Below are 24,866 nucleotides of genomic sequence, written 5' to 3' on the forward strand. Positions count from 1 at the left end.
CACCCACGCCCCCATTCACCCGCACTGCGCCGTTATCCGTCTGACTGACATCTTGGGTAGCCAATGATCTTTGGGACTTCAAAAGAGCCCGCCTCCAGGAGCTGGGCGGGGCGAATAAGTAGAATGACAAACATTTTGACCAATTGTGTGGAGGGTGCGGGCGCTACCACTGTGTCGACCAATGAAAAGAAGGAACAGTTTAGAAAGGACGTGCCCGGTAGCCAACGCTCGTCGCCGCTGTGGGGTCGCGTGGCTTCCGTTCCGAGAGGGCGGGCCGACATCCCAAACGGAAGGTGGTAGTCGCTGCCCGAGCTGGTTTGAAACTGGTGGTCCGGCCCGGCCGAGTGTGTGTGTGTAGCTGAGGACCTGCTGGAGGGCTAGGCCGTTCTTGACCGCCCGGGCCCCGCCTCCCCTCGGACCCGCGGACCCAAGCCCCGCTCCCCGCCCGTCTTGTGCCTCAGCCCGCTGCCTCTCCGGCCGTCTCTGCGGCCCAGCCGCCACCATGTCCCTGCACGGCAAACGGAAGGAGATCTACAAATATGAAGCGCCCTGGACTGTGTACGCCATGAACTGGAGCGTGCGGCCGGACAAGCGCTTTCGCCTGGCGCTGGGCAGCTTCGTGGAGGAGTACAACAACAAGGTAAGTTGTGAGGGGGCTCAGCTTGTAGCTGGCGAGGAACGCTCGAGGTGGGCGGCAGCCCCAGATCTCACAAGTCTCCTGCGAACTCGCCTTTACAAGGGGGTGGGTCCTCTGAGGTCCTGTTGCTGAGGGTGTCACACTCGTTGCCTCTTATTTAGTTTTGACAGCCGGGGAAACCGAGGCACGGTGTTGTGACATGCCTGAGGCAGATAAGATTTTTGATGGTAGTAGCAGGTTTCAGACCGGAGTTACACCCCCCAAAGCCATGTCTTCCTCCGTCCCTCTCATTTCCCCCACTTCTGTCGCAGTGCTTCTGTTGCTAGGTGGGGGGCGGGAGAGAGGCAGTGGAGGAAGATGCGGGCGCTTGGATTGGTGGTCGTGCATTCCTGGCCACGCGAGATTTCTGTTGGGGCTATTTATTGCAAGATCTTCCCCATCTCAGGTGTTTCTCATGGATACAGAGCCCTAGTGCTAGGTTGTCATTGGTCACTGGTTTTGCTCCTCGATGTTCACCCTCCCCCAAACAGTCTATCCTTGGAAACCTTAGTCTGTGGCATTATCCCGCCATTATTTCTGAATAGAGAAAGATGACGTTTGACCTATTCTTCTCGTTGTTCCTTACACGTTGATTTGCAACATTGCTGGACATCATCACTCCAACAAAATGCTGGTAGAAGGAGAGTTTTTATATGCAGGATATAGGTTTGAAAGTATTAGGAAGAATTTTCTTTCCCTAATCTCTTACCTTCATTCTTTTGTTGTAATTTGGGTGAAAACAAATACGAACGACAGTAATCAGAGCTACAGAAAGCTGTGGCCAGTGGTGTTTAGAGCCAGTACTCTGGCTTACTCCTATGAACATCAGACTGGAGACAAATGACAAGATGGGGGGGAGGAGTGGAAGAAGTAGATGGTCTAGGATTTAACTATAAGGCATTGCACAGACCGAATTTTTATTTTTTCTGAGAGGGCTTACATGTTTTACATGTGAAGGTCCAGGTGAAAACATTTGAATATTTAGGTTCATTTATAGTATTTCAGGAGCACACATGTTTCTCTGGGTAAAGGTCCCCGTTTCTTTGGAGTCTTCTTTGAGAAATGGATGAAAAGAATGGACTTTGATTGCCCAGACACCACACATATACAGTCCCAGGGAGTGTGTACTGAGCTGCCCTTTCCTAAGGAAGAGCCTTATTTCTTTTCTCCTCTCTAGTGGCTTTTGTCCCCCTCCCCCCCGCCCTCCACCCACAGTGGCAATAACCCTGTAGCTGTGTTTCAGGGTTCTGGTGTCTGTAGTGTTTGTAAGGTTAAGACCACTAGAAATATTATTTAAGGATTCTTGTTAGAAGTAAAAGTAAAATATTCTCAAAGGACTGTGGGGTTTTTTTCACACAAATTAATTTTTTCCCCTTTTAAGTTCTTCCAGAGTTTTTTATCTAAAAAAGGAGAAGTTGAGTGCCTGCAGAGGCCAGAAGAGGGTGTCCCTGAGCTGGAGTTGCAGGCTGTTGTAAGCTACCCAGTGTGAGTGCTAGGAACCGAATGACCACAGGTCTTCTGCAATAGCAGCAAGTGCTCTTGTCAGCTGAGCCATCTCTCCAGTGCCTCATTTAAAACTATGAACATATCCAGTGCCTCCTGAGGAGCAAGTATGTAATATAAAATAACCCTCGAGCTGGGCCTGGTGGCTGTCACCTGTAATCCCAGCCTTTGAAAGGGTGAGGCAGGAGGATTATTATAAGTTTGAGGCTAGCCTGGGCTACATAGTGAGCTCCCAACCAATCAGAGTTACAAAGTAAGACCTTGTTTCAAACAAAAACCCTAGAAGCATGCATCTTTCCTTTGATTTCTGTGGATAATAAACATATACCATTCCTATCTTAAGAGGTTATTATGTTTTGGGACAGTCTCATGTAGCCCAGGTGGGATTTGAACTCCTTATCCACCTGCCTCCACCTCCCAAGGGCAGGGATTACCAACATATGTCGCCCTGTTCCACTACCTTGTGGGTTTTGTCTTTCTAAAATAAAAGTGCCATATCTCCTTCTTTGTTTGTTGTCATAAGCTCTGTGAAGAGAGAGAATTTATTCCACTTTAGGATACACAGTGCTGATGTGGAACTCCATAGTGGTCATTTAAGTGTGGGATAAATGTCTGTGTTATTCAAATCAACCAACACTTGGAGTCATTAATCACTTTCCCAAGCTGTTGGTGTAACCAAACCATGCACGAGGTCCTTGGTTAAATCCGCAGAACAAGAACAAAAACCTTTCTAACTAAGTTATCTGACTCTACCTCATCTTAACACAGAAAGAAACTGAGACGAAGCAGACAACTCATCCAAAGCCACACGAACTGGGGAAGGCATGGCTGTGACTATCATGTGCTAGAGGGAGGACTTTTACAGAGAACCAGGGCTAACTCCTACCACCCACATGGTGGCTCATAACCCAGTTCCAGGGGAACCAACAGGCATTGGTGAAATACACATACACACGTAACAAAATCTAATAAAAATTTAAAGGATTTCCACATGACTGTCAAACATTCTGTACATAAACAAAATTTTAAAAAGCAATCTTTCAAAAAATAAAAACGAGGAAAAAAATAGGCCAAGGGTGGTAATGTGCCTTAAATCTCAGTAGGTCCCAGCTTCAAGGCCAGTCTGGGAGAGACAGCAAGACTGTTTTTTTTAAAGCACCAACATATTTTTTTTTCAATGAGTAAACATGATTCTGCTTCATAGCTCTCCTCTCTAGGGCTTTGTCTCACATGTTGGAGAAAGTTGTGAAGAGTGGCCGCACAAGGCACTGAAGGTAGGAGTCAGACGAGACCCAGCAGAGCAGGGGGAGACTGGAGGGAAAGACTGACCGTCGCAGGATGACAGCTGTCAGGGCTAATTTCCAGCCCTCCCTCAATGTGTAAGGAAGAGTGGTAGGATGCTGGACCTAAGAAGGCTATAGTGCAGAACTGCACTTCTCCACAACAGGAGTTTGTTGGACAAAGGGAAAAGTCTTTTGGGACAAGAAGGAGGAGGACAGGTTGCCAATTACTTGGGAGCCTAAAGAAGGGGAGCATGAAGTCAAGGCTAGCCTGGGCTATAGAGCGAAGTTAAGGCTAGCCAGGTTGACTTTGTGAGAACCTGTCTTAAAAAGTGAAAACAAAGCTGAGGAGAGAGCTGAGTGGGTAGGATTCTTGACTAGTGTGTGCGATGTCCTGGATTCAATCCCTGTGCTGGGAGTGGGGAAAACAGAAATTACACTGAGAAAGAAAGAGTAGGTGTGGGAAGGGAGGCCTGAGTGTAGGCATTGTTGGAGAGGAGCTCCCACCAGAGCAATGAGACAAGAAAACCCTCAGCTATGAGGCTAACAGATGGAGGGAAGAGCTGACATGATGAGTTCTTATGCTCAACCTCAGTAATAAACGGGTGTAAAACATGCCATCTTTTCCTGTTAGATTAGCAGAAAGCTTATTTTTAATTTTTATGTTTTCAGAGATATGGGAGGATTGGCACTTATTTACTGTCAATAAAGGTATAAATGGAAGCAATTTGTACATTCCCCTTTTTTAAAATTAATTTTCTGTTATTTTAAAGAAGAATGTCTTGTGGTATTTTCATACATCCCATTCATTATATTTTGTTCTGATCCTTCCTCCTTCCCAACCCTGTTTCCCTGTCTTTCTCTCTTCCTGTCCCCTCTTCTCCTAAGCAGCTCTCCCACTTGCCTTCCTGCCAAATATGTTCCGTTCCCATCTCTGTCCTCCTTTCTCCCTTTAGACCTCCTCCTCTCCACTCACAGTCCCCTTTCTCCTTTTGTGTATATATGCACAGGGGTGTGTGTGTGTGTGTGTGTGTGTGTGTGTGTGTGTGTGTGTGTGTGTATGAGAGAAAACACTATTTGTCATTCTGAGTCTGTTTCTCCTAACATCATGATGACTCCCAGTTCCACCTATTTTCTTGCAAACCTCCTTTTCTCTTACAGCGGAATAGGATTCCCTTGTGTTTGTGCTCCCTTCGCTTTGTCCACTCACCTGCTGATGGACCTGTGGGTGGAGAGTTTGTCTTTGCTGTCGTGAACAGTGCAGTAGCAGTTTTGGATGTGTAAGTGTCTGGTGTGCTGACCGAGGACGCTGGTACACAGCAGGAGTGGATAATATGGCTCTGTTCTTAGGGCTTTATTCCTCCCTGTCGTCACTGTAGTCCAGGGTGGCCTTGGATTAGCAGTGATTCTCCTGCCTCAGTTTCCCAAGTGCAAGAGTTATGGGTATGAGCCACCACGCCCAGGTTACTCTTTAGCTTTTTAAATCCATGCTGATTTTCACAGTGGCGGCACCAGCTCTCGTTCTCAGCAGCAGCGTGTAATGGCTCCTCTCTCCACTCTCTAGCCAGTAGTTGTCGCCATTTATTTTTTAATGATAACCATTCCGACTGGGGCGAGATGGAATCTGTAAGTAGTTTTCATTTGTATGTCCAAGTATTTATGGGCCTTTTGTTATTTTTTCTTTGAAAATTGCCACTTGAATTAATTTTCCCATTTGTTAATACGATTTATGGGTTTGGGTTTTTAATTTTCCCAATTCTTTATAAATCTACATCTTAATCTCCTGTCGATGTGGTTGGCAGAGATTTCACCCGTTCTGTGGGCCGCCTCTTGGTGCTGCTGTCCTTCGCTGTGCATAAGCTTTGTAATGCCATGCAGTCTCACTTCTCAAGCCTAGGATTATTGTCTGTGTTATTGACTTTTCAGAAAGTTCCTATTTATCTATGCCTGCATCTTAAAGTACTTTGCCTTGTTTTCCTCTCAGTATTCCATAACTTTTTCACTTTTATGTACAAGGTTTCATGAAGCTTAGACTGGCTTTGAATTTCTGATTCTCCTGCCTCCAACTCTCAGTACTGGGGTCACCACCATGCTCAGCATCCCCTTTTCTTGGCAAGGTCTTAGCTGTACGGAGGCTTGTCTTAAACTCTTCTTCCTCCTGCCTTAGCCTCATCCTCCCTCCCATCCCCAGTGCTGGAGTTATGGGCACGTCCTGCTTCTCCAGCCTGAAGCAACCCTTTAGAAGAGGGTAGAATTGAAAATAGGAGCCTGGGGAGATGGCTTAGCTGGTAAGGTGTTTGCTGCACCAACATGAAGATTTGAGTTCAAATCTCTAATGTCCATGTAAAAAGTCCCAAAGCCCAACAAAAATAGGATCCTTGGAACTTGCCGACCAGACGGTTGAGTCAAATTGATGATCTCCAGGTTTAATGAGAGATACTGTCTCAGAAAGCAAGATGGAGAGAGATTGAGGAAGGTACTTGATGTTGACATCTGGCCTGTGCATGTATGCACACATATACATGAACATGTACACACATATACAAAAAATAAATTAAAATGTGTTAGAGCAATTGCACCTCTAGGAATCTATCCAATAAAAGCCTTTAACACATAAATACAAAAAATTAAATAAGGGTATTCATTGTAGCACTGTTGGTAGCAGTAAGACAATGGACTAACCAAAATAAATGAACAGTTGAATAAATTGAGGTGTGCTTACCATAGTCTGCTGTAGAAGAACAAAGTGGAACCATTCATACTGACTTGAGAAGACATTCTTATTCAAAGTAAGTTGTGGAATAAATTATATGGAACAAGTCTGTTTTGGTTTGTTTGTTTGTTTGTTTGTTTGTTTGTTTATAAAGAACCCACCATACATATATACCTCTGCCCAGAGAGAAATACAGGAAAAACTAATTTGGAAAGATACCCAGTCATTGTAGAACTTAGTAAGAATTAGTAAGCACGGTCAGGAGTGGCGCTAATGTGTACTGTGAACTGTGAACATTCACTGACTACTTAACAGTCTCTTTCTATCATAAAATGTACATGTCTGGCTATCCAAACGTAAGCTTTGAGCATGTCAGAGTCAGTGACAAGTTCCACAGAGACATTTGGAAGGTGAAAGTAGGTTTCTTGAGTCACCTGAGTGGCAGAATTGTGAACTGTTGAAGATACAACCTGCTGGAAGGTGGAGCTCAGGGCACAGCTACTCCTGTTCTAAGGAACGCTGGTGTTCTGTTTAAGTCACGATTCGTCTGGCGCTCTCTCTGATGCAGTGTCTGCTCTGGAGCATCCCCTCCTCATCCTTTGTCAGGACTGGAGTACAGACAGACCACAGGATGGGAGCCCAGCTTAAGGTGCTCCAGAAAAACTGTTTCCTTTAAAGTATGGCAGTAGACAGTTCTTACAGTACTTTGATTATTAGTTCTCTACTCCAAAGTGCTTTAATTTGTTTTTTAAAGAAACATTCCGTGTGTGCATGTATGTCCATGCATTCATTGCATTGGGGCCAAAGGTTAGTAACAGGTGTCTTTCTCAGTTGCTCTTCATCTGATTTTTTGGGCCTAGAGCTTGGATTCAGTGAGACTGACTGGCTGGCACACCCTAGGGATCCTCCTGTTCCCACCTCCCCAGAGCTGAGATTACAATGTACCCACACTGGGCTTTTTAACTTGGTTTCCGGTGGAATTATACTCAGATTCTCATGCTGGTGAGACAAGTATTTTACTGAATGAGCCATTTCTCCTACCCATAAATTTTTATCTTAAAACACATGAAAGCTAGTTGGGTTTGACTATGTCCTCACAGAGACTGTCACTATTAGAAACAGGAACCTACTCAAGATAGTTTTAAGGGGTGGGAGCTGGAGAGATGGCTCAGTGCCTAAAAGCACTGGCTGTTTTTGTGGAGGACCCAGGTTTAGTTCCAAGCACCCTCATGGCAGCAGGGGACTATCTAACTCCAGGGCTCTGATGTCCTCTTCTGGCCTCCTCAGGCAGCAGACACACAAATGGTGCACAGACACACAAGCAGGTAAAACAGCCATACACATGAGATGAAGAGAACATGATTTCTGATAAGAGAAGGATTCATGCTGACAGGGTAGACAAATGAGCAAGATGAAACTCAGGCCTCAGGGATAAACCAGGCAGTGGAGAGCTGTCCTCACACCCTGCAAGTCTCAAGGCTTGCTTATACCCTCTTCCTGTTGCAGCTTTTCCTGAATCTCCATGCAGCAGTGGGTCTGGCCTTTCCCGTTTTTCCCTTCTGAACAAAGACCTGAGACTAAGTAGGATTAAGGTCTTAAATTCCCAGAAGTGGATTTGGTTGGCTCAGTCATCCAGCCTGATGTGGCAAAGCTAGCACAGTGCTCTCAACTCTGGCTGTGCTTGGACCACTGGGTGCTCTCACAGATAGGACGCCTGTTTCTTACCACAGATGCTCACTTCACTGCTCTAGATAGTGCTTGGGCGTTAGGATGTCCTTAAAGTTCTCAGGAGATTGTAATATGGAGCCACCATTGCAAACAGCTGATCTAAGGAGAGCTTGGGGTCAAGCTATAGGCTTGGGGTGCTTGCTAATTGGAGTCCTGGGTGGGCAGATTACTCTCCCAGTGGGGTCTCTATTTGGAGCCTCCATCATTCCAGTTGTCTAGATATGCACTTTGCTAGAATTAAAGTTTAAGGCTGAGGATCTAGCTCAAAGGCAGGACACTCATGTGACTTTGCATTCAAACACCATTACCACACATCTTTCTAATACAGAAATCCTGCTCTTGGGGCTTGGGTATCGGAAATAATGACAGCAGTATCCAAACCCAGGGAATGTGAGAAATAGGCACAAGAAAGCTGAATTTGGAAAAGTAGCCAACTGTATAAAAAGAAAAACAATAACCCCGTCATTAAGACACTTACTAAGTAAAACTACACAAAACAGTAATATCAGCGTCTCATGAGGCACTATGAGATTAACTGTCAAATGCATGATACTGAGAATTACTGAAGACACAGGAAAACTGCCAGTGCTTTGTGGGAGAACTAAGATAGAATGTTGAGGCAAATACATTGGGAAAGACAGTTTGCACACAACTATTAAGAGTAGGTGTCATGAACATCTCAACTCTGCAGGTTGGGAAGCAGGGTTAACAACAGTGATATGGCTAAGTCCCTGCAGCCAGTGACGGGAGAGTCCTGGAAGCCTGATGTCCCTGACATATTGATACTAATCAGGGCTGGGGTTGATGGAAAGGGTGTAGGCGTAATTTACAAGTCTGGAAAGACGTGTAAGGAAAGGGAAGGTGGGAAATGGTGATTAGAAGTGGGAATGGAGGATAAGGTAGGTTAGCATGCATTGGGTGGCAGTCAGCCTTGACTGTTGGGTCCAGAGGACCTTAAGTAGGAGATGTTCACAGGATCTGATATTGGGGGTTTGGAAGAAATGTCTTAAGATGACAGGCGACTTTTTAGAAGTGAGTGTAAACCCCTTTTTTCCAGTTTTACTTTGAAGTTATCTGCCTACCTGTGTCCTTCCACTTACACCTGGATGGAAGACTGTCAAGATCCTAAGGTCACTTCCTCACCCGTTCAGATCGCATTTGAGGACTAGAGAATTGCTCTGAAGTGTTATCAGTGATGGTGTTAAGAATAAGCATCTTACAGGGCAGTGGTGATGGACACATTTAATCCCAGCCCTCAGGAGACAGAGGCAGGTGGATCTCTACGAGTTTGAGGCCAACCTTGTCTACAGAGCAAGTTCCAGGACAGCCAAAACTACCCAGTGAGACCCTGTCTCAAAAAACCAAAAGGAGGAGGAAGAGGAAAGAAGGAGGAAGAAAAGGAGGAGAAGCAGCAGCAGCAGCAGCAGCATAGCATTATGTTACACCCTTTGCTCTGCTTTTATTGCTCTGAAGTGTTTCAGAGCACAGGGCTCTGTCTCCTTCACACCCATAATCCTTATCTCTCCTACACATTTATAGACCTTACACATCTATGCCTGATAACGAAGTGTATAGATTCATACAGAAAATTCCTTATAAATGTCTAATGAGTATTGTACCAAAGTTAAAGATCTAGAATTAATATATAAAATAATAGCCATAAACAGTAGAAAATGGAATTTAAAAATCATGCTAGGTAGTGTAGGGAAAAATACAACTAAAGCCCTAAAAAACATATATTTGTAGTAGCATACAATTACATAGAAACAAAGTTAGTGAAAGAGTTGATCTGTACACGCAAAACTTTAAATCATTGCTGGAACAAGCGAAAGGTGACCTAAATAACTGAATTCAGTGTAACTAAGTTAGCAGTTCTTCCCAAACTGACCCATAGATTCAGGACAGTTGGAGTCATACGTCAACAGCTTTCTGTATGTTTTAAAGAGATGCTCTTAAAATTCACACATGAAGCCAGTAGTATAGGCGAGCAAAGGTTTACAGAGAACTGAAGCTCAACAGGAAAACCACTGGACCCAGTAAACCGAGCAAACCCTTGGAAGGCGGAGACAAGCCCTATATGCTGTGCGCTGCGGGGTGGCATAGACTCCATGAGGTTCAGTTCCTAGCATTTCATTAAATAGGCTGTGTTTGCACATTCCTGTCCTCCCAGAACTTCAGAGGAGAGGAGGGGCAGAATGACCAGATGGTCTCAGAGAGTGGGACAGGGAGGAGGAGGTTCATGAGTCAGGAAACCTGAATTCAGATCTCTTTCATCTTTTAGATAGAGTTGACTGGACCCTGTGAGTGTTGAGTTATGTAGTGCTGGGATCAGAAGTCTAGGGATCCTAATAGCTTGCCTGTGCACTCAGTGTAGTGAAATGTTAAGGCTGACCAGAGGTCTGGTGTGTCTGGTACTTCTCAAGAGAAACAGACTCATGTGGTCCAATTGTGCTGTTCTGCAGGTTCAACTTGTTGGTTTAGATGAGGAGAGTTCAGAGTTTATTTGCCGAAACACCTTTGACCACCCATACCCTACCACAAAGCTCATGTGGATTCCTGACACAAAAGGCGTCTATCCGGACCTTCTGGCAACAAGTGGCGACTATCTCCGTGTGTGGAGGGTAAGCAGATGCTTTCTTGGCAGGTAGCCAGACATGCTTTCTTGGGGTCAGGTGTCAACAGTGTGCAGTCCTGAAGAGCAGACAGCTAGTGTCATTGCTGCAGGAGGAAGGACAGGAAGGGCCTGTGGACTGACCTTGTTTCAGCCCTGTGGGTTTTCTAGGAAATGCAGCCCAGGTGCCATAGAGTCTTGCTGCTGATGGGGACACGCCTTCTGCGAGGCAGAGAACACTTGGGACCTCCTACTCCAGTAATAGTCAAGATAGTTTTGAGTAAATAAATCCAAGGATGTTGATTCTGATGCATCATCTGTGTGGATCTTCCCTTTTCAGCCAAGCTCAGCTCAGGAGCGTCCCTTCCTTGTGCTTGGGCGTCTGTGACCCTCTCAGAAGACAGGCTCGGGTGAAAGCCTTGAGAGCAAAGCTGGGAAAGGGGGGAGTTGTAAAGGAAGTCCACATGCCCGAGTGGGTTTTATTACCCTTTATCATCAAAATACTTCCTCCTCTCTCCTTTTTTTTTTTTTTTTTTCCGGAGCTGGGGACCGAACCCAGGGCCTTGCACCTGCTAGGCAAGTGCTCTACCACTGAGCTAAATCCCCAACCCCTCCTCCTCTCTTCTTAATTTACTAACTAGGACATTAAGTAGGGGGTGGTACATGTAGGCTGGCTAATGTTTTAAATCGTTGTTTCCTCAGGTTGGCGAAACAGAGACCAGGCTGGAGTGCTTGCTAAACAATAACAAGAATTCAGACTTCTGTGCTCCCCTGACCTCCTTTGACTGGAATGAGGTGGATCCTTACCTTCTAGGTGAGGGCTTTGAATTCCAGCTTGAGGAAAATGAAGATACATTTCCTCAGATTCGGCCGTGTGGGTTTTTATCCAGGCGTTTAAGGCATGCGTCGCATCCTAAAAACAGGCCATGGTGAAATGGACTAAATATGAAAGTAGTTATTACTTCTCACAGGGAACTTAGCTTCCCTTGTGTGTCTATCATGTCTCTTCGGCTAAAAGTTAAGGTTTTGCAGGTGTGGTGGTACACACTCACACCAGCACGTGGGAGTGCAGGCTGGAGGATCTTGAGCTTAAGGTCAGCCTGAACTACACCAGGGTCCCAAGGAATTCTCCTCCCCACCACACAAAAGACAGAAGTGAGTGTTCAGGAAGTAGTTGTGGCCTGTTGTCCTTGGGCCCAGCAGAGCAGAGGGTGTCTGTATGGAGCCCCATCGGCACTGACTTTCCCTGGTGTCCGCAGGAACCTCAAGCATTGACACGACCTGCACCATCTGGGGCCTGGAGACCGGGCAGGTGCTAGGACGAGTGAACCTTGTGTCTGGCCATGTGAAGACCCAGCTCATTGCCCATGACAAAGAGGTAATGATGTTTTTCCTTTTCTCCTTGCTCTCTGTACCTGCAGGTGAGAGGACATGCTATTCTCACACTGTGTTGTAGGCCATGTAGATCATAATGTTTGCATGTAAATTATAATGTGTTAAAACAGAAAACACACTTATCATTGAATGCACTTCTCTCTAAATGTAATGGTGTCTCCATGGTGGGAGGAAACAGGAAGGAGGAAAAATTCATGACAATCCTAATTAACCACTTTCCTCTGAAACCAGTCTGTGAACTCTGGTATGTTTACTTAATCTTTCTACTTTCAGTCCTGTTAGGAGGCAAATGTGTCTTATTGGTGCCGTTTCTTCTGTTTAGCAGAAGAGCTGAGGGGAGCATTCCTCTGGTGATGGGGAAGCTGGTATATCTCTGCTTCCACAGTGTCCCTGTCTTAGTTCCTTTGCTGCCCCTTTACCTGCACATCGAGGAGCATCAGTGTTTGTATAAAAAAAAAAAAAAAAAGGTGCCTTAAGGTCATCAACAGAGTATTATGGTGCCAGGTAGCCAGTCTGAGGGCTTGATCGAGAGCAAGCTCTTGTGCAAGACTATGGGACCTGACTCCTCCTCAACCAAGGGTCAAATGAAGAGTGTGTGTGCAGAGATGACCACTAAAGGACCTTGTGCAGATGTCAAGTAGAGACAGCCTCTGTTCTCTGCTAGAACCAACTCAAAGCTGGGAACAACTCGGTGTCTGGAATACAGCTCTATGACTGAGTGCTTGCCTAGCATCCATGAGGTCCCAGGTTCAGCCCCCATTATGGGGGAGGGGGGCCTTGCAAGAATAAGCCTAAGGGATTTAAACCAAGAGAATGCTTACAGGGTGAAGGACTGGAGAGGAAAGCAGTGGGGGTGGGGGGGTGGGGGGTGGAGAGGTCCACTACCCCCAGGCTGAAGGCTACTGGAGCCCAGAGTCTGGCTTTACCTGGCAGACATGCTTCTGAACAGAGGCAGAATAATATTGAGCTCTTGCTTCCCAGAATCCAATTTCCCTCCTCAGATTCCTTTGTCTGAACCATCCAGAGGCAGACAGCAAATCTGGGGCCCAGCCAAACTTTGGCTTGTAGCATCAGGTCTCTGTGACACAGAGAAGAGCAGGAGGAGCAGGAATGGATCAAACTAATGGCAGACTGGAAAGAAGGAACCTGTGATGGCAGATCTGTCTGAGGAAATGCCGTGTGTGTGTGTGTGTGTGTGTGTGTGTGTGTGTGTGTGTGTGTGTGTGTGTGTCTGTCTGTCTGTCTGTCTGTGTGTCTGTGTGTGTGTGTCTGTGTATGAGTATGTGTGTGTGTATGAGTGTGTGTGTGTTAGGGCAGGGAAGGTTTGCTGCCTGGCAGATGTAGTAGAGGAGCGTTTAGTACATTGGGAGCTGCTACCTGCCCTCTTTCGTGCTGAACCCCATAGGTAGAGCGCGGGTAACAGCAGTTACCTAAGCTGGGAGAGCTCTGTGCTCTGAACCACACTGCGGGAATCCCCAGTGTTTCCGCAGGAGGATTACCTACAGCCAACAGGAAAGCAGGTGCTGAACACAGAGCACACTTGAGAATCTTGGTAATGATGACAGCAGATGTCAGGGTGGAGGATGAGAAGAATATCTCACTAAAAATATATGATCTGAAGCCAGGTGGGGTGGCACATGCCTTTGATCCCAGCACTCAGGAGGCAGAGACAAATGGTTCTCTGAGTTTGAGACCAGCCTGATCTAAAAATCAAGTTCCAGGACAGCCAGTGCCACACAGAAATGCTGTCTCAAAAAACAAAAAACAAACAAATATAAAGTAAGGTCTGTGTTGAAAGGATGGTTCAGTGGTTAAGAGCCTCGGCTGTTCTTCCTGAGAACCCAGATTCACTTCCAGCACCTACATGGCAGCTCACAGCCATCTATAACTCTAGTTCCAGGGAATCCTATGCCCTTTTCTGACCTCAGCTATTCATGAAGTACACATTCATACAAGGAGCCAAAACGTTCATACAGATAAAATACAAATCTTAGGGAAAAAAAGGTCCTCTGGCTGCCCTGGATACTAAGGGACAAATACTGCTAGTAGATACCCATCTATCTGTGATCAGTGTGCTCACCCCTTTCCTCTAGTAGATACCCTTCTATCTGTGTTCAGTGTGCTCACCCTTTCCTCTAGTAGATACCCACCTATTGTGATCAGTGTGCTCACCCTTTCCTCTAGCCATAAAGAAGCTCTCTGTGTAAGATTGACTGATTCAAAAGGGCCATGTATAGTCACACATGTCTGTGCTCCTATCACTTGAGTGGCAGATGCTAGAGGATCAAGAGTTCTGGCTTATCTCCCGCTATATCATAGCAAGTTTAAGGCTAACCTGGGCTGTATGAGACCCTGTCTTAAAACAACAGGAAAAGGAAAGAGTGATTAAAAGGGGATCCTGGATGCCTATAATTCTAGTGCATAGGTGGTAAAGATAGAACAGTCTAAAGTTTGCTAGCCTGGGCTACATGACAAGACCCTGTCTTCTTAGGCCTGACACACCAGGTAGACAAAGGCTTTGTCTAGTGCTGTTCTGCTACATAAGGACACACACACACACACACACATTCATTCTCTCTCTCTCACTCTCACTCACTCTCTTTCCCCACAGCCCTTACCACATAGCAAGTTTGAGGTCAACCTGGGCCACATGAGAATTTATTTTTTTCAGATTTACTTATTTTTATTTTATGTGTATGGGTGTTTTGCCTGCATTATGTCCTTGTACCACATGTGTACATAGTATGAGAAGGCAGAAGTGGGTGTCAGATCCTCCGGTCCAGAGTTACAGATCATTTGTAGCTGAACCTGGGTATTCTGTAACAGCAACAAGTACTTTTTGCCACCAAGCCATACCTCCAGCTTCTAGTTGTCCTCTTAAAAAACACAAAACCAAAAGCATGTTACCTTTTTCATACAAATGGATCTCACGTCTAGGTTTTATAGCTGAACAGCTTGGTAGAGCCAATGTGGTTTTATCATGACTCTGCATCTGACTGCACGTAAGTGAAACCACTGGCAGCCAGAAAATGTCGTTTCTGTTTTATCTCAGGGTTGAAAGAGGAAAAGTAGAAGGCAGGAATGGGAAGAAGTCAGCCAGTGTCTATGGTAGAATGATCTTTATTCTCTGAGAAGCCACAAACTTAACCTGCCTTTGTGTCATGAGCTGGGGATCAGATGATCTGGAAGTGACTGATGTCCATGCTGTGGGAAAGGAGAAGACTGGGCTGAGTCTGAAGCTTCTTACCAACAGGTCTATGACATTGCGTTCAGCCGAGCTGGAGGTGGCAGGGACATGTTTGCCTCTGTGGGTGCTGACGGCTCTGTGAGAATGTTCGACCTCCGCCATCTGGAACACAGCACCATCATTTATGAAGACCCACAGCACCACCCCCTGCTTCGCCTCTGCTGGAACAAGCAGGACCCCAACTACCTGGCCACCATGGCCATGGATGGAATGGAGGTAAGGCCTGAAGCCTTGTCCCTTGACTCCAGTGTACTTACAAGAGTAGCTCTCAGATGTTAGCAGCCAGTACCCAGGATAGCTCATGGAGATGTTTTTGATTGTCACAAGTTAGAGCATGGAGTCTTCCTGGCATCCCATGAGTAATGACTAAGGAGGCTGCTACTCATCCTGCAGTACACAAAACAGCCCCAACAGTGCCAGTGGGCACTAGACTGAGGGTCCCATCCACAAAAGGACTGTGTTCAGAACCTGCTCCCTGCTTGTTCGGTGAGACAGTCTCTGTAGCCAGATGAGCTTGGAACTTACTGAGCATCGTAGGTGAGCCGTAAGCTCAGTGCAGTCACACGGCCTTCTGTGCAAGGGTCTGATGTGGTGGGATGTGGCTTAGTGGCAGAGTGCTTGTCTAGCATGCTCAAGGCCCTGAGTTCCATCCCTAGTCCAAAAAAAAAAAGCAACACCGAACAAAAACAAAATGCATACACACCCATGCTAACACACACCCATGCTAACACACACCCATGCTAACACACACCTTTAATCCCAGCACTTGGGAGACAGAGGCAGGCAGATCTCTGTGACTTTGAGTCCAGTCTACAGAGTGAGTTCCGGGACAACAAGGCCACATAGAGCTATCCTGTCTCAAAAATAATAAGTAAGCAAGTAAATAAATTTCTGGTAAAGTGATGCTAAGACCGGTAGAAGAGTGGTGATGGGTCTGCAGCTTGGGACTCGGTACAAATACCACAGAGTCACCATGATTCTGGAGGCTCTTCAAGCTTGGTCTTGTCCTTGGTTCAGCAGTCTCTGTTTGGGAAAGTGGTGTTTATTAAGGAAGCTGGTCCTAGACAGAAACTTCATGGATGAGATAAGAGTACAAGTCAGAGTAGCAGGCGTACGGGAGGACTTGCTGTTCCTGGCCCAGAGTGTGCAAGAGCCTTTTACACCTAAACACATGCATGCCTATGCTTCCTAGCTTCAAGTGTAAAAACTCTGGTCCTGAAGAAATAATATAAAATCCATCTGGTAATTTGTCATGAATTAGTTGTATTAACTAATTTTTAAAAATGCAAATAAACAATTCACAGTAAAGAAAAAAGGGTTAGACAAGTAATAGCTAGATGATATTTAAACCAAGTCACGGTTACTGGGACTGATAGAAAGGAGGCCTTCCCACTCGGTGTTCTAGGCAGACTCTGCAGCTGTTGCAGGCAGATGTATAGGCAGAGGCTCTGTGGTCTGCCAGTTCTCAGGAGAGGGGTGGGTTGTTGGTTGAGAGGGTAGGTAGTTAGCCTCGGTTTGGGTGCGGCTGATGTCTCAGACTTCTTACATCCTGGGTTCTGCATTGGTAAGACACATTCCACCTAACTGAGATGCACAAATTTTTTTGTAGGCTCTTAGCAAAGATGCTTGTGGATCATCAAACTCATATTGCCTGTTCCTTCTTCCCCTTCCCCTTCAGTCTCTTTAGTGTCCAGTCTCTCAGCATGGAGAGTACAGGGTCTATGTTTGCTCATTTGTATTGTTCGTTTCTGCCTCAGGAAATGCTACCTCTAGCGTTCTTAGATCCGTAAATGAAGAGACCATTCTTACAATTGGGTGTGTGGGTGTTCCCTGCTGCACTCTGCAGTTATGGGCCTTTCTCTTGTATTTCTGCAGGTGGTGATTCTGGATGTCCGAGTTCCCTGCACACCGGTTGCCAGGCTAAACAACCACCGAGCATGCGTCAATGGCATTGCCTGGGCCCCACACTCGTCCTGCCACATCTGCACTGCAGGTAACCATGGTGGGAGGCAGCATCAGGGTCAGGTGACCGTGGTGGGGGAGGCATCGGGTCTTAAGTTTGTTTTATTTTGTTATTTATTTTGTTGAGTCAGGGTCTTGCTGTATAATTAATGCTGGCAGGCGGTGACTTGCTGTATTTATCAGGCTGAGCTCCAAATGGCAGCAGTCCGCCTCCTCTGCCTCCAAAATGCTCTCATCACAGTCATGTGTCACCACACCTAGCGAAACACATCAGTTGGCAACAATTCAGGTTTTTTGTTTATTTTCTGATGGTACCGGGGATTGGACCTAGGACTTTGAACACGATAAGAGGCACTCTGTCACTCAGCTGTGTTTCCTGCTCCTGTTACTGGGATTACAGGCATGGATGGAATTTTTTAATGTTTATGTCTGTATAGCACTTTATGTCAGTCATCTGTACAATTCATTGAAATATAAATGTACATAAATGGGAAACAGTCGTCAGAGAAGCATCTTTATCCACTCAAGTATTTTTAGTGGCTGAAGTGACATCGTATTTTGGGATCATTGTATCTTGTGTCCTTTCTTGATTCCTCAGCCCAGTGTCCTGATCTAATTCTCTAGCCTGGTGCAGGAAATGGAGCTTAAGGACACCAGGGATGTGGAGTCAGGACCTAGATTTGGTCCTCACTGGCTACATGGCATTAGGGAGCAAGTCCGAGGACATCAGTAAATCTTGGGCTCCTCTTTTCTGAAATAAAGCTCCTTTTACAAAGTTTTGCAAATTGTGACTGCCTCTCCAAATACAAGACTGTCACCTCATCACCTGAGCTCTGGCCTTCTTACTTGCTTTTTCCCCAGCGGATGATCATCAGGCCCTCATCTGGGACATCCAGCAGATGCCTCGGGCCATCGAGGACCCTATCTTGGCCTACACAGCTGAAGGGGAGATCAACAATGTGCAGTGGGCCTCGACCCAGCCTGACTGGATCGCCATCTGCTACAACAACTGCCTGGAGATCCTCCGCGTGTAGTGTTGGCACCTCACCGACTAGGCAGGGGCTGTGTGCTTCAGCCTCTGCCCCCTTCCTTCCCACGTAAGAAGAGTTCCCAGTGGCCAGTATGTCTACTGTTGCTTTAACCCACTGTGTCCAGAAGCTGCTGTAGAAGTCCAGGCCAGTTACCCCGCTGTCTGTGTTGGACTGTGCTGTGTGGCACCACCGCGGCCCAGGGCTGGGTTTTAAGTTTTCACTCCTTTCCTCCTCTTTGCTTCTTCAATTAAACGTCTCTGTGTATTTGTTTGTCAGCTGTTGGTTCATGAACAGTACAAGCACTGGCTCTGTCTGTCTGTCTGCTGCTGAGGCAGTCGTCTGTCCCCTGTCCCTATGTGTTGTGCTAGCACTTAAGTGGGAACAAAGACCAACTTCAGACTGTCTTTCCTCCTGGCACCAGTTCTTTAACAAACCTCAACTTTGTATGTTTTTATCTGTCAGGCTAGGTTTTTATGAAAAGAATTTAACCTTCCTGGTTTCTTGATTTCACAGGTTTCCCTCTTTGTACCGTCCTCTCTTCCCTCAGTGCCTGCAGTGGGTACTGGACCCTAGACCCCACGAGCAGTTTGCTCTCCTGCCTACAGGGCACACCCCTGACCAGGAGTTGGCAGCTGCGCTGGTGCTCTGAAGTCTGTTGACTCACCAACCTTTCCTCAGCCTGTTCCACCCTCAGGTTCCTTTCTCTGGCTTCACTAATTGAGTACCCAGTGGGGTTGACATAAGGGCCATGCTGAGGGAGAATCGTTTTCAGGAAAGCTGAACTTACATTGTGTTTCCAGTATGGTTTCAGAATCTATTTTTCCAGTTTAGAACTTGAATGATAGGCAAAAGAGATCTCTAAGCTAAGCTGTGTTTCTGTTTGTTGAGTTTCCTCTCCCTGGTTGGATACTGTCCCATCTTTGGATTAAGTGCTCTAAATAAGAGACTTCCTGAGAGGTATTGTCTGTGCTTGACCCTAAACAAGATTTTTAGACTGAGATAGACAGGCAGTTCTCGTAAGTGAGGAGCTCATCAGTTGTGGTGATCCCAGGGTAGCCGTCTAATTGTCCACACCTGTGCACTTGCCCTCTCCTCAGTTAAGGTTCTGAGCAGTATTCAACTTTGTAGGCTGCAGTTGGCCAAGCTGACTTACAGGCCTTGTGTGTCTTGTTTCCGTTACACGAATGGGTTCCACAGAGGGGACTTGTATGTAGTTCTGACTTTAGATGAGTCCCTGGCAGAGTCTGCAGCATGGCCTGGGAGAATGTGCCGGGCTTGTATTCTGCTAAGCTGCTTGCAGATTTCTTAGATGTGCTGGTATGAGGAGAGTAGCAGGCCTGAAAGCTGATAGATGGTTTTGGCTATTCACACTGCCATTGTTGGAGAAGTAAATGCTGATCCAGTCTTCTGAGAACATGGGCTCTCTGGCTGGTCAAATGCTTGAGGTTAATGTTCCTGCACTAACCTGTGACTCGCCCGTATCGGTGTGGTTACCTCGTCTCTTAGTGACCTTTCCTAGCGAGGCGCAGACACCTCAAGGGTAGCAGGCTTGCTGCTGTAGGAGCCCTCGGTTTCTTCTTGGGCTGAGTCTCAGTAGAAGTCAGGGTGGTTGCAGGGCTTGTGGAGAAGACCTATGCTGGGCAACACCTCTGTTCTGGATGGACTTTAACTTGGCCTGAGTGAACAAAGCTTTAAAAGGCTAGCAGCAGTTACTAGAATACATTTATATGAGGTAGCTATGTGCTTTGGAAACCAACCACTTGTGATGGTGTGTCCCTTGATCTGTGGACACTTAGCAACTTTGTTCAGTCTTCCTCTCGCCTGCCATCTGGTTTAGGTAAGACTCTTGCTATCTCTGTCTCCAAGTACACATGTACCCACGGTTGCAGGGTCGCTGGCATTTTAAGTGCCAGCTTTCTCACTCTCTCTCTATAGAATGCACAGGTGGCCCCTGTGGCTGAGGAAGAGATTTTTGTAGCCATGAGAGGCAGAAAGTTCTTAAGTCTGTTCCCTTCCCTGAAACACAGCTATGTTAAAGTTTCAAAGCCAGACTCTGTTAATATTTGCCAGGTCTTAGACTGACAGTGAGGTGGGTCAGGATCTCCAGATCTGTTCTCTGGACTCCAGGCCCTGGTGTGGCTGCAGTGCTGTTTTGACATTTGGCAGGCTAAGCTAGAGGCTCTGGCCCGTGCTTTCTTTGTCTGCTGTATGGGAGGCTGCATGATCAATCAGACTAGCAGAGAGCTGAACTGGTAAATGGGTCTGAGGCTTTTGTGGGCTTGAGCTTTTCTTACTGGAGATTGATATCTTTCCTGGACCTGCAAGGCTAGGGCTTGAGGAGGCGACACATGACAAGTAGGTGGTGACTTTCTCTCCAAATCAGAATTAGGTCGCAGATAACTGGCAACAGCTCAGGAAGAATATGAGAAAAGACAGAGTCCTATAGTGTTTTGATGATTGTTACAACTAAAATTTGGTATTTTAAGGTAAAGGAGAAGGAAATACTAGAGAACACAGAGAGTCTGAGGGGAGAAACATTGAGATTGTCTCTCATAGCTGTGGAGTGAACTTGTGTCTCAGCCTGGGTTGGCCTTTCTGCACCATTAAGGGAGCTTATGTGTCACTGGGTACCAGGAGGGTGACAGCTGGGGGCAGAGAGCCCTTCTTGCTATAGGTGATATCTGGAGGTTAAATTCTAGGTATTGGGTATCCTGTGACAGTACATGATGACATTGTTTTAATTTGTTTAAGACCAGGCTGTCTTTGAACTGAGGACCTTCTTTCTCTAGTCTCCCTAAGTGCTGGGGTCACAGACATGTGCCACTGCCCCAGCATCCATGAATCTTCTTGAAGATCCATTTCTCCCTTTATCTTCCCTAACCTTTTCATTTTTCTACTTTGTGTGTGTGTGGTGATGGGGATCAGACGTCGGCCCTCACATGCTGGGCGAGTGTTCTACCACTGAACCACACCCTCCAGCCCCTTCCTTGTCTTTCCTCTTCCCCTTTCTTATTGCATTTCTACTATAGAATGATCTCCCTGATACATCCTGGGCCATAAGGAAATGTAGGACTCTGGGGTTTACTAAACATGGTGGGCAGTCCAAAGCTGTGCCCTATTTCCCCATTGTGAAAATATGGCAGTTCCTTTGATTACCTGGCTTAGGCCAGAGTACCATTGCAGGAGAGGCCTCAGGGCCTGCACTCGGGATGAGGAAGGTGGGGTATATTCAGCATTGGGTTTCTGAGAGGAGAGCTGATCTGAGCAGTTACCATGAACCCTGAGGCAGGGTTCCCAGAGTTGTCCTCTCTGCTCCGGTGAGGCAGCAACTGAGGGTCTCATGTCTCCAGTCTTGTTCACCTCAAGCCATCTACATTCTCTCTTTCTGCCATACTGTCATTGCTGCTAATGGTCAGAGTCAAGCATGTGGCATTACAGAATGAGCAGGTGGTCTTGGGCTGCTATCCGGACATCACTTTTTAAATGTGGAAACATGCAGATGACTTCTCCAAGAGGCTTAGGCTAATGTGTCAGCCAGAAACAGTAGGCTAAGAGAAGCTTGAACTCCAGAAGAAAGCTGTTGACATTCTGTGTGACAGCTGGAAAATGTATAAGCACCCGCCCTTGAGACAACTCAGTGAAGCCGAACTGTGCTATCCGCCATTTGATAGAAATGTTCTCACCTTGGGCTGACTGTGATGTACAATGTGTTATGAAAATTGTCGAGCTGAAGCTTTAGTCAAATACGAGTCACTTGCTTTGATCCCGTGTATTTTATGATTCCTCTGTCAGTGACTTTCCCTCGCCTTACCCTGAGTGTGAATTGTAGCATGATTGTATAAACCTCTATGTAGAAAATGGAGATTTCATGTTCTACAAAATGTTAAGCTCTAACTGATCCATTTCTGTGTTCTCTATAGCCTCATGTGTATGACCTCACTTTCTTATCTATTTAAACTTTCCTTCTGTTCTAAAGCTTTCGTAGCACCCCTGTTCAGGTGGAGAGGAAGCTGTCTCTTTGCAGAACCGTACTGTAACCATTTCTCCTTTATAAATATTATTTTCACAGGGCTGATTGTATACAGGGCTTGTAATAAAATTTTAACACTGTGTTGTGAATGAGCTGCGGTTTCTCCGCTGGAGGTGACTTCAAAAGCACCTGAGGGTGGAGCGTTCTTTCTGTGACCTTACTTCCTAGTACGTGAAGTCTAATCTCACAGTCTTGTTCTGTTTCAGTCTCCTGTATAAGAAGTACCATATTTTCTGCCCATCATACTTTGTAATAAAACTTGAACATGTATAGATTGAATTTCTTCTAGTGGTGAATTCAGTTCTTCCGTTAGACCCCACTCCTGTTCAGCACAGGATCTGCTAGTTCAACTTGTTACCTTGTATCTCCTGTTTGCTCACTCTCTTAGTTCAGAGAACATGGACACCTACTCCATGCCAAAGGCCATACATAACCCTCAGGCTGCTTATGCTTTGTCGGAGGGACATCTACAGACTTGTAGTGTTCTGGGGGCATGGGGCTGTGTCCAGGAACCCTGAGGCCATTTCTGTCTGAGTGAGAACCAGAGTGGGTCAGGAAAATGTCACAAGATGAAAGATGTCTGCTTTGGGTTTTGAAGACTTGGAGTTCTCTGGGATTGGGAATGCCACCTAAGGCAAGGAGAACGGTCCTACACAGATTTATGGAAACAAGAAAATGTGGGCATTCAGAGAATTGTAAGTCAGCTTGTACGTGTGAAGAATGGCAGGAAGTGTGACGAGAGGAAAACAGCAACCAGGTCAGGGAGTCTTATTCTTCAAAAACTTTTAGATGTTAGCTTGAGTGAAACTTTAGAAAACACAGAGGTTCACCAGGATCTAACTCGCTCTTTATGTTCTCGAGACAGGGTCTCTGTAACTGGGTCTAGCCTTGAACTTACTGTGTAGCTAAGGATGACCTAGCATTTTTTATATCCTCTTGCCTCTCTACTGACAAGATGCTGGGATAACGGATGTGCACCACCACATCCAGTTTATGGCATGCTGGAGATGAACCCCGGGGACTTGTATGTGGTAGGTACATTAGGGCTGAAAGAACTGAAAGAATGAATATGTGTTACCCTGCTCACACGATAGGGGCCGGGTAGTCCAATAATAGCCATCTGCACACTAGAGACGTCAAAAACCCAGGACCACCTTAGTTCACAGGCTGCTAGCTTGAGCAGTCTTGCATTCTGGCCTTGAAAGCCTGAGGATTCCTGGACAGCTCCTGGTCTTTAGTTGGGGCAGGATAGCAGCAGCAACAGTAGGGTAGATTTATTTGCCAGCCAGGAGGGAAGGACAGCAGGCAAAGCAACACTGCTACCCACAGCCCCCAGGCCTCTGTATCAGGGCTGCTTGAGAGAAGGTCTTTCCTTCTGCAGTTATCCTTTCTTAGAAATGCCCTCACAGGAACATGTCTGTTAGATGATTCTAGACTAAATCAAATGTATAACCATCACAGTAGGCAAGCACTCTACTAACTGAACTATTTCCCCAGTGTCCCCTCTTTTTTTTTTTTTTTTTTTGAGACAGGGTCTTGCTATGTACACCTGTCTGGGTCTGGTACTCAGTATGTAGCCCAGGCTGACCTTGATCTGTCTCAGCCTCTGTGGTTATGTTTTGTACCACTATGCTTGACTTGCATATTAGAAAGATAAGCATGCATGTATGGATACACACACACACACTCACACACATCTAAAGTGGGAAGAAGGTTGACTCAGCACAAGATGTTCAACTTCAGTAGTCATGAAGTACAATTAAAACCTCTATGGGATGCTGGATATCATGGTGACACGTACCTTTAATCCCAGCACTTTGAAGGTAAACACAGGCAGATTTCTGTGAGTTTGAAGTCAGCTTGGTCTACATTGTAAGTCCTGGACTAGCCAGAACTACATAGGTAGAGCCTGTTTCAAAATAACAAGGGATGGAGAAATGGTTCAGCTGTTAAAGGTTAGGCTTACAACCAAAAACACTGAAGTAACAACCAAAACTAACAAAATGAAACTCCACCATGAGACAACACTTGACATTCCTAGAATAGGAATAGAGAAAAAGACATTCAGTGATTATGTAGAGAAATGGAACCCTTTTAATAATGAGAATCAGAATGTAAATTGATACAACTCTTCATCTGCCTCCCCCTTAAAAGGTTAAGCATGGTTATGGTATGACAGAAATTCTACCCCACAGCATAGAAGCAAGAGAAATTAAAAAACAGGGTTCTTAGGTATCACGAGTCTTTAATACCAGCACTCAGGAGGCAGAGGCAGACTGATCTACAGCGTAAGTTCCAGGAGAGCCAAGGCTATTACAGAAAACCTTGTCAGGGGAGAGGGGGTGGCAAGCAGGGTTTATGGCATTATTATTCATGGTGTAAAACACATGCTTCTCACCTGAGGAATGCTTAAGTAAAATGAGTGGAGTATTGTTTGGCAGTAGAAGGTAATACTGATACACGATGCAGTTGACTGAACCCTGAAAACATGCTGTTCTAGTCTCCTTTCTGTTGCTATCACAAACACCATGAGAGACATGGTTTATACTTCTGGGTCATGGTTCATCATTAAGGGAAAGAACCAAATAGGAGCTTGAAACAATCCATAGATGGATGGTATACCATGCATGTGCTCTCTGTCTCTGTCTCCTTTACCCCCTTTGTGTGTGTGTGTGTGTGTGTGTGTGTGT

The 24,866-nt window shown here is 46.0% G+C and overlaps 1 protein-coding gene across 1 annotated transcript; it reads left to right on the forward strand.

The window, feature by feature from the left end:
* The first annotated feature begins 274 nt into the window (after nucleotides 1-274).
* Dcaf7 (DDB1 and CUL4 associated factor 7) lies at nucleotides 275-22,455 on the forward strand. Its single transcript, NM_001107057.3, has 7 exons — nucleotides 275-640; nucleotides 10,363-10,521; nucleotides 11,214-11,325; nucleotides 11,771-11,889; nucleotides 15,160-15,369; nucleotides 17,029-17,146; nucleotides 17,977-22,455. The coding sequence occupies exons 1-7, from the start codon at nucleotides 503-505 to the stop codon at nucleotides 18,147-18,149; spliced, it is 1,029 nt and encodes a 342-aa protein (NP_001100527.1). The 5' UTR covers nucleotides 275-502; the 3' UTR covers nucleotides 18,150-22,455.
* Nucleotides 22,456-24,866: the final 2,411 nt, after the last annotated feature.

Source organism: Rattus norvegicus, chromosome 10, assembly GCF_036323735.1.
Source record: "Rattus norvegicus strain BN/NHsdMcwi chromosome 10, GRCr8, whole genome shotgun sequence".
NCBI classification, from domain to species: domain Eukaryota; kingdom Metazoa; phylum Chordata; class Mammalia; order Rodentia; family Muridae; genus Rattus; species Rattus norvegicus.

Excerpts from the sequence above, each read along its gene's own strand:
- Dcaf7 (NM_001107057.3), top strand. The coding sequence starts at position 503 with ATGTCCCTGCACGGCAAACGGAAGGAGATCTACAAATATGAAGCGCCC. Across the intron at positions 641-10,362 it reads TGGAGGAGTACAACAACAAG|GTTCAACTTGTTGGTTTAGA; the intron begins GTAAGTTGTGAG and ends GCTGTTCTGCAG. Across the intron at positions 15,370-17,028 it reads TGGCCATGGATGGAATGGAG|GTGGTGATTCTGGATGTCCG; the intron begins GTAAGGCCTGAA and ends GTATTTCTGCAG.